Here is a 15,283-nt window from a genome sequence, read left to right on the forward strand (position 1 = left end):
TTCCTTGGCTTGACACGCCTTTACGTTTTCAAGATGCTGGCAGCAACCAGAATCGCGCTGCTAGTCTTCTGCACCCACTCCTGGGCCAACTCTGCATCCTGATCAAAAGTGATGCTCTCTGTGATACCCGGGAAGGTCACAGGCGCATATCCCGTATCGCGGCCAGGGGCAAATATGGTGTGCTGGTAAAACTCCCTGGTGGGCAAACCACCCTGCGAAGTAAAGCCCCTGGAGAAATCCCGCGCCTTGTGGTTCTGTACAGTGATGAGCTCAGTATCATTCGCAGCAACAGCTTGAGCCCTCAAGTCAACAAACTCCTGGGCTGACGTTTCAAACTGGGCAATAGCGGCGGTGAGATTCGTAAGGTCGACAGTGAAGTTACTGCTGCTGATCTCCGTCTCGAGATCTTCAAGATACGTGTTGAACTCTGAGACGTAGTCCGCTGGCTCGAGGGGCACGACGGGGTCGGATACCATGTGGTACAAGAGTAGGGTGAGGAACTGACCCATAGCCTTGTGAGTGATGAAGCCAGGGTCACCGAACGTCGCCATCCAATGGTAAGAATCGTAGTTGCTGTGATAGGGATAAACTGGGTCGTCTGGACCACCACCAGCACCCATGTCGATGGACGCGATACCGCGGTGGAGGAAGGCGGTATAGTCACTTCCACTACCTAGTACACCGACTTCGCCGCTCTCGTGCGACCAGACATCGAACATGGTAAGGCCAGTGTTATTGCGGTAAGGGTACACGACCTTCTTCATCAAACTGGTAGCGATAGCGTGTAGGTCTGGGGTCGCTGAGACGTCCGGGATGGGCCCACTGACAGCGACATCGATGTTGAGGTAGGATACCGCGGCGTTCTTGAGCCAGGGGATGTACTCCTCCATCCACTCAGTACTTCCGACGAGACCGTATTCCTCGGCGTCCCAACTGCAGAGGACAATTGTTCGCAGCGGCTTCCAACCTGTCTCAGAAAGGGCGCCAAATGCCTTGGCTAACTCGATCAGTACAGCAGATCCAGAGTTGGGATCAGCAGCACCACCAACGATCCAAGCGTCGCGATGGTTACCCACAATCACGACTTCGTCTTCGAGCGTACCGTTGATGATACCAACGGCATTCCAGATGGTGCCGTAGGTGTCGTTCATCACATTGCTCATTGATAGGGATGCACCAGATCCCTCACCTGTGAAGTAGTCAACTCCGGGAATAGCCCCAATCCAACGCGTCCTATTGACTTCGGTGCCATTGGTTCCAAAACCGTTAAGTGCCTGTAGAAGGGGCTGTGCTTCAATCCAAGAAATAGGTAGAGACGGAATCTGTGGAGTGATGTCGGTACGATCTGCGCGCGGAGAATCGGGCTTGGAAACGTAACCAGGAGTAGTTGGATCTCCGGGATAAGTAGACAAGAACTGGACGGATCCACGTTGGACAGTTGAAGGGTTCCTCGCACCGCCATGAGGGTATGGAGCCACTCCCTTTGCTAGAGACTGTTAGTCGACATGCCTAGCAAGAGATGAACTGAGCTCACCTTCAGTCATGTTCCCGTCATCGCCAGGGTCAGTGAAGATCACAGCACCGATCATACCATGATCCTGCGCATTCTTAACCTTAAGACCACGGAATGGGCCACCATACTTTGCCAGTGCGATCTTGCCCTCAAGCTCGACACCAAGAGCCTCGAGGCGATCAAAATCGACTTGCTGGCCTCTTCCGACGTAAACGTATTCTGCAGATGCGTTGCCAGTGAAACTATAGCCATGGAAGACCGGAACGCTGTTGGGATAGCTGGTTGTCTCATCCTCTTCCAGTACATCTTCCAGAAGGGTAGGGGTGTATGTGCTACCATTGGAGTATGTGAGCTGCAGCGAGTTCGATATAGGATAGTTGAGGAAAACATCTAAGCATTGTTAGTGTTTATCTTGATCATTCGTAAGGAACACTGGTGAAGTTCCGGGTAACGCATGCGTACAGTATTCGTCGAGTCTTGACGTGAAGCCGTATTCGGACCATTTGTCGGCGGTCCACTGTGCTATGGTCATGATTAGTTGTCATCCTTGTCAGTCGGAAAGACGTCTCGAATACCCATCGACTCGTTCTGACCAGCTAAATGCTGGCCATGAGCTACAGTTCATTAGTATACGTCCTTTTCATTGAGCTTTAGTGAGCTATACTATAGTAGTATGACCATTCCGATATCGATACGGAATCAAAGGAGTTCAGCAATATCTCTTCATTGGGTGTCAAGGCTGGAGGAAAAACGGATTGCCGCTTTACATGCTTATGGGGGTGATGTTGGAATGCACGTTCACGCTGGCAGGCTTGCGCGCCGATGGCAGCGAGTGCCAAAAGTGTTGCCTTCATATTGACTGACAAATGCGCACTTCACAGAGGCAGAATGGTACCTCATAACTGTAGGACGCATGGTACCTTAAATACTTCCAGGCAGCTCGCTCGAGGTTCGGTATGATAACGTCAATCTTTCCATTCAGAGGATAGCTACTCGAGGGCAATTGAACGTGCCGACTTCCCTGCTCTTGCGTGCGTCGTATTTTGACATCGGATAACTGTAGCTAGATGCAAGCACTGCGTAACCACGATGTATACAGGCAACTCGCTAACGCACTCCGGAAGGTCAGTGAGATAGAGACGCGGGGCAGGTATTAATGTGCTTGGCAGGGAAGGATGACGATATACGTGGTGGGGTAGCGTCTGGGTTGAGGAGGAGAGTAGGCAGAGTTGCCCGTATCTTCTGCGGTCAGAATCTGACGGTCAGATAGCAGATCGGAAAGTCGCGCATGCCGACGGTGCCGTTCCGCACACGTCGCCAGAGGCTGACCCGAAAGCCGTCCGAAGAAAAGGAACAGTAGTAATTACTTTGAGATGATCCTGCGTAGACGGCACAGAGCACAAGATGGCCGGTTGAAGTTGAATGCGGGGGAGCGCGGAGAGGTTTGCCTTGTTCCGCGGTGCGCTTGGCAGTGTAAGAAGTGCAAAGACGATGCTTGGGCGTGATTTATGAAGACACTGGGAGATTCTCCCTTATATAGCATTACAGTCCATCAAGGTGCCGTTTTGACGCGACAACGCGCAATGTTGGTGAGGGCGTGGGCGTCGAATCCGATTGGGATCTACGGCTAAAGTGCTTTTGGCTTAGTAACATGTGGGTGAACGATGCAAGAGTGCACGGCGCAAGATGCTCGGCGAAGACTGCGTCAGTCAACAAACATTCGGGCTGCCGGCAGCGCAAACACTACGGCAACGGGAGGGAGACAGAGGATACTAATCAATGACTGTCGCATCTACAGTCGTATACCCACTCACGACTTGCTCTGTCTGAGACTCGTCTCCTTTGTACCTTCCTTGTCGCAACAGTCACCAGTCGCTCTTTCATCCCAACCACAAACATCGCCATGGACGTCTTTTCCTCGCCCCTGCGGATGATTCCGCCTCTAACACCTCGTCGCGTTCCATCACCAGCCATGTCGCCCGCAGGCAGAAGGGGCCGGGCATATGGTAGCTCGGAAGAGAGCCGCCTCCGCGATTTGTCGCCCGAAACCACTCTCCGCGCCTTCACCCAGAAGCCCATGCCCTTCGACACAACACGCGACGAATACAAGATATTCTCTTGCATCGAAACCCTTACCGCCGCCGAAAGAGACTTGGGCTCGCGCGTCGCAAAGGCAGCGCAACGACTGAAGATATGGTGTGCCGAGATTGAGCAATGGGGATGGTCGGGCAGCTTCGAGCAGCCCAGCGCCGAGTTCTGCGAACAGAGGAGGAAAAGCATCGAGATGCGTATTAGGGAGCACGTCGCTGAATCTGACACCGCCGATGCCATGCCGCCATTAGAATACTGGGGGTCGATGCTGTCGGTCGAGGTAGAGCAACACGATGCGAGGCTAGACGACATCGCCGACGAGATGCTGAAGCTGGACGTCGAAGAGCTGAAGGAGCATGTGCTGGATATGCATCCGGCAGGCAGGTCAAGACCATCCTCTGCTGGCTACGAGGCCAATCGCCAACACTACAAGGTCATGGACGACTTCTCCTTTCTCATCACCCAAACCCTCCTATCCGCCCTACCGCACCACGCCCAGCTGAAAGCCCGCCTAAGCACCTGGACGGCCCGCGTCTCCATCCTCCGCGAAGCACCCCGCTACACCGGCGAGCTCGACACAGCGCAAAAAGCTATGCGGCTAGGCTGGGACGCCATCGAGCCGCCAGCAGATAATTCCGATGCCGCCTTTGAGCAGTGGAAGAATGCGGTAGACACTATATCTCGGGTGCTTCATCAGAAAGTCAGCGACTTGGGGAGGCAACTAGACAAGATGCTCGATACTCTCGAAGGGCAAGAGGACTGCCTACCCGAGAATTGGATAGACGTCTTTGAATCTACAGAGGCTGACTATGGGCGCTGGAAGCATGAATCAAGAAGGAGGGTAATCGATCTCGAAGTGCGAAGGCGAGCCGATGGTTTTGGCGTCATCAACAAGGGCGGTACACAGGAGACATCACATTCCTCCGACCTCGCCCCTGAACTTGGGCTGACTCCAGAGCGCGACACCAAAACGACTGCGTATACGAGCGGTGAACGAGCATCGATAACAGCATCTTCATCAGTCAATCCCGGCAACAATGGTGTACAGTCCGCTAGTGCCAGACCAGATGCTACCAGTGCTCGAATTGACTCCGTCGCGTCTGCTCTTGAAGCATCGCCAGAGGAAGCTGCTTCACAGAACAGCCGTCAAGCCATTTCGTATGACTACTTTGGCAGTGCACCTGTTCGTCAAATGTTCTCTGGAGACTATGGCCTCAACGCATCTGGTAGCAGCAACTCAACACTTCACACCTCGACCGGCTCCAACAATACACGGCAAGTGTCTGGAGAGACTGATGCTACAGAATTTGAGCTGCGACAAAGCATTGCGCCACCATCAAGGACCTCAACTGCTTCGGATTCTGTTGCAACCACGCTTCCAAAGAATATGAGTTTCGAATCAGAACAGCCATCTGTTGACGAAGACTCAGAGTTTGAGGAGGGCGATACCGTTGTACAATACGAACTTGATGAAAGCCTGGACGAGGTTGCGGCTCACTCAGTATCTGAAGCATTTCTATCAGCCCAAACCGAAGTGGAGCAGTCATCGCAGACATCTATACAGAACAGACCCAACCCTCTGGCGCTTTTTGGCAACCCCACTATCATTAAAAACGATGGTCAGGATAGTCCCACTATGGAGCCACCACAAACACCACGTTCGTGGAGAGGTAGTTTGAGTTCGCTGTCAACGGATATCTCACCAGACTCAAGCCCGCCTAGTACCGTGGAGGAGTCTCCTTCAGTTCGCAACGCAACCAACCGTTCTATGAGAGCACCGCGTCCCGAGCTCAATGCAGCTATGGCCAAGCGTCGACCTGTACAGAGTACTACCACCACCACCACGGATGATACAGCGAGCGCACCATGGCCACCAACACATTTCGCTCAGAAATCTACCAGCAGCGCCGAAGAGCTGGAGCGAAAGATTTCTGACATTTTGACAACGATTCCTGGCCGCATTAGACTCAGATCGGGTCCGGGTCCCGATGCACCTGAAGTCAAGCCAGCTCGTGGCCTTCTGGCAAAAGGAAGCCGCGGATACCTGCGCGCAGCTCGCTCGGTTAGTGGCCTCAAGTCTCCCGAGCTCACCTTGTCGCCTGCGAAGAGCGAATTCGACTTGAACAACACTGCATCCGGACGGAGGTCCGCAGCAGCCGCAAGAGGCGATAACGACATCAAGTTGTATCATCTCACACAACCTGGCAAAGAACAACCTATCAAGCTCTTCATCCGCCGCGTTGGTGAAAATGGTGAGCGTGTCATGGTCCGCGTCGGCGGCGGTTGGTCTGATTTGGGCGAGTACTTGCGCCAGTATGCTGAGCACCATGGTCGCAGGACAGCAAGCGAAGGCAAGTTTGAGGTCCTAGGCCTTGAGGTGAAGAACCCCGATAGTTCTCCCACCCGACCAGACAGTAGGGCGAGCAAAATGGAGAGGCGAATTAGCGTCGGCTTTCCTTTGGCCAGCCCTAACACAACACCTGTGAAGTCATCTGGTCTAAGCTACTTCACAAGCGATGAAGCGCCTCCGCCCATGCCCAGCTTCATCACCGGAACACCTGGCGCTGCTGAAGACCCGACTATGCCTTCGTCGGCCTCTTCTCGCAGCTCTTGGCAAGGCAAGGAAGTCGGACTTGCGGGTCCGAAAGCGAAGAAGCTGGATCTTAGTGGCGAGAAGCTAGAGTGGATTGAGGGCATGATGAAGCAAGCTCGCACCGTGAGCAGTAACGTCATCACTTCAAGCCATCCACCATTTGAGCGGACCGATAGCAGGGGTGATAGTCGCCCGGGTAGCGCTGTGGGTGGAAAGAAGTCGGAGTTTGGCGACCTAGGCAAGGTTGGTGCCACGAAGAGGGTCTTTATGAAGGGTGGTAAGCCTGATCACTAGGTGAGAAGGAGAAGAAAAAGAAGAAGAAGAGGTGGCTTTTAATATTCTACAGTGATACCCTGGGCCTATATATATTGTATTGTACGGTTTTCGTTTGTTCTTGGGTTGGTCGGATTCGGTTGGGCATACGGTATCGTGAAGCAAGCGACGTCATTCTAGACGGACAAGCTTCGCAGCATTTCTTTGCGGAGGTACATACCCGCGGCGTTATCTGGGATTTATGGCAGTGTCACTAGTGAGTGACCAAGGGGGCGTATAATCTCGTTTGTGATTCCCAATAATAATCCTTTACGAACAATCACGCAATTGTTTACTTTCCTACGTTCACGAGTGCTGAATAAAGATGTGCCAGAGGCCTGATGTCGTTCAAGCCACAGAAGGGTGCTCCAGGTTCCTGTCTGTTTCTTCTTTTGAAGGAAGAAACTAAAGGAACCCCACAAGGGTAGAGCGGGCAAGATAGAACAAAATGAGTGCCAGAGGCGGGTAGCGCCACGTTCCAAAAAGCCGGCGAGCACAAAACGCGCAATGCCGATATGGAGGTCATGGGCTGATTTGATCTTCGCACGTAGACTAATCGACACAGTATTGAGGAATAACTTGTGGCAATTTAAGAAAGTGCGGACTTCAGGAAACCAATCATTGAGTGAAGATGTACTGAGAAGCAACTGCTCGATGAACTGTTTGCATGCATTCAGTCGCAACTATTCGTCATCGTCATCATTATCGCCTTGGACATCCATGACTCGTTCGCCAGCTTTCTCAAGCGTTCGGCGACTCCACACACGGACTCCCTTATAGATTGCCTGGTTGCTATCAGTGTTTGCGTACAATGCAAGTAGCTTCTGCACATACCGCTAGAAAAGTGCCAACACCTATGAGGATGATGATCCAGCTAACCTGCTCATACCGGTCTCGACCAGTCGTTCGACCTCGACCGCCTCCGATTCTGAAGTAAGACAGCGGGCTAGCGATGAGTACTTTCAGAAACCCGAGTACACCCATGCTGGCGAAGCCTTTTGCAAAGTGCTCGTACCAGGTAGCTGACTCTTCGTCCTCGTAGTAGTATGCGTAGTCAGATCCTGAAGAGAAAGGGGACAAGAAGCTCCATGGATCCAGATACAGGTTTATAATAGGATCGGCGACGAACCCAAGTACGAAGATGATGGAAATCAATATAATGGCAGTTAAACCAACCTGAGCACCTACAGTCTGTTAGCTTCTCTAGATACTGAAGCGATGATAGCAAGACATACCAATGCTACCTATGAAACGCCCAACTCCTAGACGCGCAAGTCGGTACTTGAAGCCACAAGTAGGGCACTGCCAGTAGTTTCTACGTCCGTAGCCAGGGTCTGCATGCCTCCAAGCTTGCAGACAAGCTTCGTGAACATACTTGGACGACCCCTTACACATGCATGGACGAATCAAACGACCGCTCTCATCTTCGTAAACCACATTGGAAGACTGTAAGAAGCCAGGAAGACTTTGTGAGGGAACATTGAATGTAGGCTGAACCGTTTCGAGACATATCCTGCATTGTCTAGGCGGCCAGTGGGTGCGTCTAGAGCTGCGCGACTGCGATGAAGTGTTCCCGCTGGTACCGGAGGTGCCTGAAGGTGGTGGCTGGGACGGAGAACCTGTGGACGAGGATGTCGCGTGAGAGGGTTCTGTCTTGGGCGCGTCATCTGGCCAGTACCACCCTGGCATAGCTTGGTATCCGGAAGATGAAGACATGGCGGTTTGCAAAGCTGTAAAGGTACAAGGTGGAAGTTAATGCAGCTCTTACCAGTAAAGAAGTATGTGGGTAAGCACGAGATGACAAGGCGATCAATCAGGAAGTCGCGGGGAAGACATTCGCCAACTTAAGTGTCTCGGTAGTGCGGATCATGTTCCGCCACAGCCGCCTTTGCTGTATGACACTAGGGACACGGTGGCAGGATGCAGGTGTTGTAGACGTGGTGGTGATTTAGAGGAGCAGTTCTGGAAGGTCGAAGAATTCAAAGTTGCAGCTTCCTGGGAGCAAACCGGAGGCGCAGTTATGCCGAGCGCCGGTCTTGGCGCTGTCGGCGACGAAGCTCTGGGTAGCCTGGAGCTCTAGCAGATCGCCTCCAGTACCCGCGTCGTCTATCAACCCCACTGAACCTCTCCCTGCCGCCGACTACACCCCTTCTCACATACTACCTCTCGATTCTGTCAAGTAGTCGTCATGGCGGACAGATACTCATTCTCCCTCACCACTTTCTCTCCCAGGTAAACATTGCGCTATCGATTACACATGACATGTTTGCTAACATTTGTATAGCGGAAAGCTGGTACAGATCGGTATGCGCCTCGGGGATCTTACGAGTCCCGACCAGTTGTAGCAGATAGTATCTAACGCACCCATAGAGTATGCTTTGAACGCCGTCAATCAGGGTGTTACCTCACTAGGAATCAAGGGTACGCTACTTCGCTCATTGACTTCCAACAGCGCTGACTAGAGTCTACAGCGACCAACGGCATTGTCCTCGCAACTGAGAAGAAATCGTCATCCCCGCTCATCGACTCGCAATCGTCATCGAAGATCAGCCTCATAACACCCAACATCGGTATGGTCTACTCTGGTATGGGCCCTGACTACCGCGTTCTCGTCGACAAGGCCCGCAAGGTCTCACATACTGGCTACAAGCGTGTCTACAATGAATACCCACCTACGAGGATATTAGTCCAGGATGTGGCGCGAGTGATGCAGGAGGCTACACAGTCTGGTGGTGTTCGACCGTACGGTGTTAGTTTGTTGATTGCTGGATGGGATGACGGTATCGAGCCTGAGGCCGAAAGCAAGAGCGACGAGCAGACGAGTGAGGAAAAGAAGAAGGTTAGCGGCAAGACCGGTGGCATCCTCAAGGGAGGACCCAGTCTCTACCAAGTCGACCCCAGCGGCAGTTATTTCCCTTGGAAGGCGACGGCGATAGGAAAGAGCGCGACAAGCGCCAAGACCTTCCTAGAGAAGCGGTACACCGACGGTCTCGAGCTCGAGGACGCCATCCATATCGCTCTCCTCACTCTCAAGGAGACCATAGAAGGAGAGATGAACGGCGAGACCGTTGAGATTGGCATCGTTGGCCCGCCGGAGGAGAGGCTCCTTGGCACCGAGGGTGTTGAAGGTGCCGTTGGACCACGGTTCAGGAAGCTGAGCCCGTCCGAAGTGGAGGACTACCTCACCAACTTGTAGAGGGTCACGACGCAGCACCATCCTGCTCTGAATCCGTATAGATGGATTCAGCGCTAGAGGCATGAAGCGACTTATGTAGCATTTACGAAAATGATGTCTTGAAATGCCTAATGCCTGAATTCGTATTGGTTTTGACCGAGTGGTGTGGAATCAAATACAATGGGATTACGCGTGCAGTGAGGATATCAGATAGGAATGCGTGACTGGTTCTGCTCTTCTGCATGTCCGCCGTCAGCCAACACGGCTAGGATAGCACCCTGTCACCTTTGAGTCTTGAGATCCAACACCGAAAGAGTACAACTTTCAGCATTTCTTTGACTGCACCGCATTCAGTTTTGGGATTACAAATGAATTCATCGATGCAAGATGATACCGACGTCGATGCCCTTCCTGCGGTTCCCAGCGACACGTTCCAGCTGCGAGGCTACCAGGCTGAGATGGTTGCAGAGAGCATGAAAGACAATGTCATAGTCGTCATGGACACGGGCTCGGGAAAGACGCATATGTAGACACACATATACTACCATGACCGAATCATAGTAACAAGTTTGCAGAGCCATCGAACGAACACGAGCGGAGTTGGAGACGTGCGAACCCGACAATGTACGGATAGCTACCGCTAGGTCCCCACACTAGACTTCATCTCACGCTCCTCTTAGATTGTCTGGTTTCTAGCACCCACAGTTGCACTCTGTGAGCAGCAATATGAAGTTTTCCAGTCTAATCTACCCGGGTTCGGGTACCAGCTTCTTTGTGGGAGGGACGATGTTGAGCTCTGGACAACCCAGGCAGAGTGGGACCGAGTACTCTTCAACGTTCGCATAGTTATCTCAACACACGCGTAAGCCCCAGCCTGAGCGCAACAGACTCCACAGGCGTCCGCTTATACGTGCTCAGAATACTACTTGATGCACTCACGCATGGCTTCGTCAGCCTGAGAAAGCTGGCTTTGCTAATTTTTGACGAAGGTCAGTTTGTCGCGTCAGCGGAGAAACATTCCCCTCACTGATATCCTTCAGCGCACCATTGCACGTTGAAGCACCCAGCCAATCTGTGAGATTTTCCAGTTGACATAGAAGAGTAGAGGGCCGGAATACCTAACAATCCTAGGATAATGTCTGATTTCTATATGCCTCAAGTAAGGAATGGTGACAAACTATTACCTAAAATCCTTGGCTTGAGTGCGAGCCCGGTCATGAAAGCATCGGCTAGTGCGCAAGGCCTTCAGTAAGTTCAGCTTGCTTGAAGACATTTGTTTTCCTGATGTCTGTAGGCAAATTGAACAGAACCTAAACGCGACCGTAAAAACACCAAAACTGCACAGGTCCGAACTTATACGGCACGCGCATAGACCAGAGCTACTGCAAATCACCTACTCTCCGAACGCCCCGAGCCAGGAACACTCTCATCTGCTCCTTGCATTGCAGCATGTATACCGCACCTATGATCTTGCAAAAGATCCATACGTGATCGCATTGTTGGAGCAACAAAGGAATGGCTTCGATGTCTCTCGCCAACTGACCAAGTTATGGAACAGTCAGAAGACCTATTGCCACGATCAATTGAAACAGCTAGTGTCCAAAGCTGAAACAATGGCAGAAGAGCTTGGAATCTCTGCTATGGAGTATTACCTACACCAATGCATAATCAAGTTCGAGAAGATGACCCGCGGCTCAGAGCAGCAGCTACTGGATCTAACTATCAGCGAGAAGCAGTATCTCTTGAACATATTCCAGAGTCTTCCCCTCCAGGACCCTATGCCTATACCTGCTACCATCATCGAGAAGTCGTCTCACAAAGTCAACAAGCTTATCGACACTTTGCTCGCGGAAGCCAATGGTACCCCGGGCTTTACCGGCCTTGTGTTCATTGAGCAGCGGGTCTGGGTAGCATCGCTCGCCGAGATCCTAGCGTGCCATCCGCGAACTAAGGATCTGTTACGGGTAGGCACATTCGTTGGTACATCGCAGTCAACCAAGCGTAAGGCAAACATATGCGCTTTGGCAGAACCAAAAAACCAGCAAACCACGCTCGATGACTTTCGCGCTGGTGTCATCAATCTCGTTCTAGCCACAACTGTACTGGAGGAAGGTATCGATGTATCCAGCTGCCATCTCGTTGTATGTTTCGAAAGGCCCAAGAACCTGAAAAGCTTCGTTCAACGACGCGGAAGAGCAAGGCAACAGAAATCGCGTTATCTCATCTTCGTGCCAGACACTGGGGATACACGGTCGACGGCGTCCTGGCAGTCGCTTGAGACCGAGATGAGGAGAGCGTACGAAGACGATAAGCGTCGAGTTCAGGTAGCGCAAGAAGCAGAGCAGATAAATGAGGTCGGAGAGCGCTACTTCAGGGTTCCAAGCACTGGGTGAGTGGGAATCCTTTCCGATCGGCGTTTGCTCCCGTATCTCGCTACTAGATCCCAACTCACCCTGTTCCCTATATACTAACAAGACTAGTGCCTTATTGACCCTAGATAACGCTTCTCAACATCTCCACCACTTCTGCGCTCGTCTAGGAAACAGTGCTTACGTCGATACACGACCAGAGCTTGAATTCACAAACAACTACGGCCAAATCACCGCCGAGATCACATTGCCACTTTCTGTTAACCCCAAAGTGAGGAAAGCCAAAAGCTTGGAGACGTGGAGAACAGAGCGCATGGCTCAAAAAGATGCTGCCTTTGAGGCATACAAGGCTTTGTACTCGTATGGATTGGTAAACGAGAATCTCCTCCCTGTACAAGATGAGAAAGACGAGGCAGCACAATATCAGATCCCGGACGATCGCCCATCTCTTGTGCCCGTTTCCCCAACCCTCGATCCTTGGTCTACTGTCGCGCAGTCTTATCAACACGAACCTGATATATGGTACCGTACCTTGATTGAGGCGAAGGCGCCGGGAGAGGAGCCGATGCGTATGATACTACTGACTCCAGTCGTCATGCACGACGTTTCTGATATACTGCTACACTGGAATGAATCAAAAAGGTACACAGTTACGAGCTCCTATCTGTATGGTAGATCACTGGCCGATATCGACACGAACCTGCTGCGCTCTATCACCTGGAAGATTTTGCACTCAGTCTTTGGAGTCCATATCAAAGAAGGAGTTGACGACTTTCTCTGCCTACTTGCTCCGTGTGACTCATCAGGTTATATGATGACCGAGAATGGACTTCGCGAATGGCATGCGACGACAGAGGGCCAACAATCAGCATCCGAACTTCTGGTGCAAGGGAACCTTGACACAACGAGCTGGGGTCTGACTATACAGCAAGGAGACGCTCGGAAATTTATGCCTATGGCCATCGAATCCTCAGGTTCTCCGGGTTGCTCGGGGGTGAATGAAACCCTGATACAAGCTGTACGATTGCCTAAGCGTAGAGACTTCCTACATCCAGTATACCAAGATGCAAATAAGAACGACGCATACACTAAAGTCGAGAGTCTTTTAGCCTCAGGATGTATCGTCGACAATCTTCCCGCCAGATATGCTATCCTCGCTTTGTTGTTTCCATCGATTTTGCACAAGCTTGAAGTATATATGATCGCAGATACACTTCGAACGACGCTTCTCAAGCCAGCCAAGTTTGAGGTATTAGACCTTCCCGTCATCGTCACAGCACTTACTTCATCCGCTGTCGATGGACACAACAATTACCAGAGAATGGAATTCCTGGGGGACTGTATCTTGAAGTTTGTGGCTTCTCTCCACCTGATGGCCGCAAATCTCCTCATGCCAGAGGGTATGCTGACAGGGAAGAAAGGTAAGCTTGTCAGTAATGGATATCTGGCACGAGCCACACTAGCTGCAGGTCTCGACAAATTCATCTTTTACAAGCGCTTCACAGGCGCAAAGTGGAAGCCAAGATACATTGGTCAGACACTCACTGACACGGCGCCACCAATCAAGCAAGAGAAGTCATCGAAATTGATCGCTGACGTTATAGAGTCGCTCATTGGCGCCTCGTACCTTGTCGGGGGTTTCTCAAAAGCTTTTGGGTGTATGCAGGCTCTCCTACCGCTAGAGAAATGGACGTCTATCCCGGAAGCAAACGAGATACTCTATAACGCCGCTCCTTCTGAAGACACGGGATCGAACTTGGTGTTGCTTGAGAAACTACTTGGTCACACGTTCAACAAGAAAGAGCTCCTACTTGAGGCACTCACGCACCCCACGTTCCGTGGTCCCAACATCCATTGCTCATACGAACGGTTCGAGTTCTTGGGTGACGCGGTTCTCGACTATATCATTTCAAAGCGGCTCTATGCTCACGAGTCAAATCTCCCACATTGGAAAATGCATGGTGTCCGCACGGCAATGGTCAACGCGGCATTCTTGGCATATTGTATGTTCGAGACTACGATAGCCGAGGAGTTGACAAACAAGGCAACCCTTGAGCCAGAGGTAAATCAAAGAGCTTTATGGCAGTTCCTCCGATCGTCGAGCCCGGAACTTATCGCTGCACGAACTGTAGCTTTACGACAACATGCCGAAACACGGGATTCGATCGCAATGGCCCTAAGGCAGGACAATCGCTTTCCGTGGCACGCGCTTTCACTCACTGACCCGCCGAAGTTTCTTTCTGATATAGTAGAAAGCGTTATCGGCGCCCTGTACATTGATTCTCATGGCTCCATCCCCGTCTGTGAAGACTTCGTCCGTCGTCTCGGTATTTTGCCCTGCCTCGAACGTATCCTACGTGATGGTGTAGACTGTTGGCATCCGAAAGAGCGAATCAACACCCTTGCGGCCGATCAGGGTATCAAGTATGTTCGCATCACGAGCGACCGAGAAGGTGATAAAAACGGGGCGAACGGCTCCGAGAAAGGGTACAAGGTGCAGGTTCGCATTGGCGGAAAGGATGTTGGAGGCGTGGTCGAGGGAGTCAAGAGGTTACAGACTGAGACTATCGCTGCCTGGAAGGTTATCGCGCTGCTCGAAGGCGGAGCTACTGATGACGTGCCTCTGGAAACTGACGAAAATGATGAGGATGACGAATTTTTCGATGCTGAGGACGGCGGTGGAATCATGCTGGAGGATGTGTTCGCGAGTACAAATGGGCTCACGCTGGAAGATCAGTGAACGAGTGACGGCCTGTAACCTAGGAAGACGGCGCTGTCCAGCGATGACGCTATCTAGACTTCCCAATTCCAAGGATTCTGAGACAGCCAAGGATAGTTTTGATGAAAAATGTGAGCAGAATGCCTTAGCCTAACAAATGACGATGAGAGGAGAAGGTGATCGCATTCCCGTATCTGCCACTGCTTCGGGTGGGCTGTGCTCTGCTACGTACCTCCACACCGATCATCTTCGATGTCAATGTATGCCTACGGCTCCTGCTATTTTGGTATCGTTTTGGGCGCTCGTGCGGTGAGGCAGTGTTCCCAGAACATCTTTCGGTCACATGGTGATGGCTGACCCCTTCTGAATCACCCAATGAAAGATGAGGGTTGTCATTTGAGGCGTTAATTAACTGCGTCTGCCCAATACTAGTGCTTTCTTAGCAACGATGATAACTCCCTGGGTTCTGCACATTTTTGCTGATTAGTGTGGCAATGTGCTGAAAAGGAAA

At 51.7% G+C, this 15,283-nt stretch overlaps 5 protein-coding genes across 5 annotated transcripts; 3 read left to right on the forward strand and 2 right to left on the reverse strand.

Annotated features, from left to right (window-relative positions):
• Positions 1 to 20: 20 nt before the first annotated feature.
• On the reverse strand, positions 21 to 2,367 carry ALTATR162_LOCUS4165 (uncharacterized protein; the record flags this gene model as incomplete). The annotated part of the gene is made up of 5 exons (XM_043311775.1): positions 21 to 1,486; positions 1,535 to 1,903; positions 1,976 to 2,035; positions 2,089 to 2,127; positions 2,178 to 2,367. The coding sequence occupies 5 exons, from the start codon at positions 2,365 to 2,367 to the stop codon at positions 21 to 23; spliced, it is 2,124 nt and encodes a 707-aa protein (XP_043167710.1).
• Positions 2,368 to 3,416: 1,049 nt separating this feature from the next.
• Positions 3,417 to 6,491, forward strand: ALTATR162_LOCUS4166 (uncharacterized protein; the record flags this gene model as incomplete). Its single annotated transcript, XM_043311776.1, has 1 exon — positions 3,417 to 6,491. One exon carries the CDS (start codon positions 3,417 to 3,419, stop codon positions 6,489 to 6,491), a length of 3,075 nt encoding a protein of 1,024 aa, XP_043167711.1.
• A 701-nt stretch (positions 6,492 to 7,192) lies between these two features.
• Positions 7,193 to 8,225, reverse strand: ALTATR162_LOCUS4167 (uncharacterized protein; the record flags this gene model as incomplete). The annotated part of the gene is made up of 3 exons (XM_043311777.1): positions 7,193 to 7,294; positions 7,344 to 7,693; positions 7,745 to 8,225. 3 exons carry the CDS (start codon positions 8,223 to 8,225, stop codon positions 7,193 to 7,195), a joined length of 933 nt encoding a protein of 310 aa, XP_043167712.1.
• A 472-nt stretch (positions 8,226 to 8,697) lies between these two features.
• Positions 8,698 to 9,705, forward strand: ALTATR162_LOCUS4168 (uncharacterized protein; the record flags this gene model as incomplete). The annotated part of the gene is made up of 4 exons (XM_043311778.1): positions 8,698 to 8,741; positions 8,794 to 8,813; positions 8,880 to 8,930; positions 8,981 to 9,705. The coding sequence occupies 4 exons, from the start codon at positions 8,698 to 8,700 to the stop codon at positions 9,703 to 9,705; spliced, it is 840 nt and encodes a 279-aa protein (XP_043167713.1).
• Positions 9,706 to 10,064: 359 nt separating this feature from the next.
• ALTATR162_LOCUS4169 (uncharacterized protein) lies at positions 10,065 to 14,793 on the forward strand (the record flags this gene model as incomplete). Its single annotated transcript, XM_043311779.1, has 8 exons — positions 10,065 to 10,210; positions 10,260 to 10,308; positions 10,365 to 10,546; positions 10,603 to 10,673; positions 10,725 to 10,758; positions 10,816 to 10,932; positions 10,979 to 12,073; positions 12,165 to 14,793. The coding sequence occupies 8 exons, from the start codon at positions 10,065 to 10,067 to the stop codon at positions 14,791 to 14,793; spliced, it is 4,323 nt and encodes a 1,440-aa protein (XP_043167714.1).
• Between the last annotated feature and the right edge of the window lie 490 nt (positions 14,794 to 15,283).

Source organism: Alternaria atra (assembly GCF_907166805.1).
Source record: "Alternaria atra isolate CS162 genome assembly, contig: 23, whole genome shotgun sequence".
Lineage (NCBI taxonomy): Eukaryota > Fungi > Ascomycota > Dothideomycetes > Pleosporales > Pleosporaceae > Alternaria > Alternaria atra.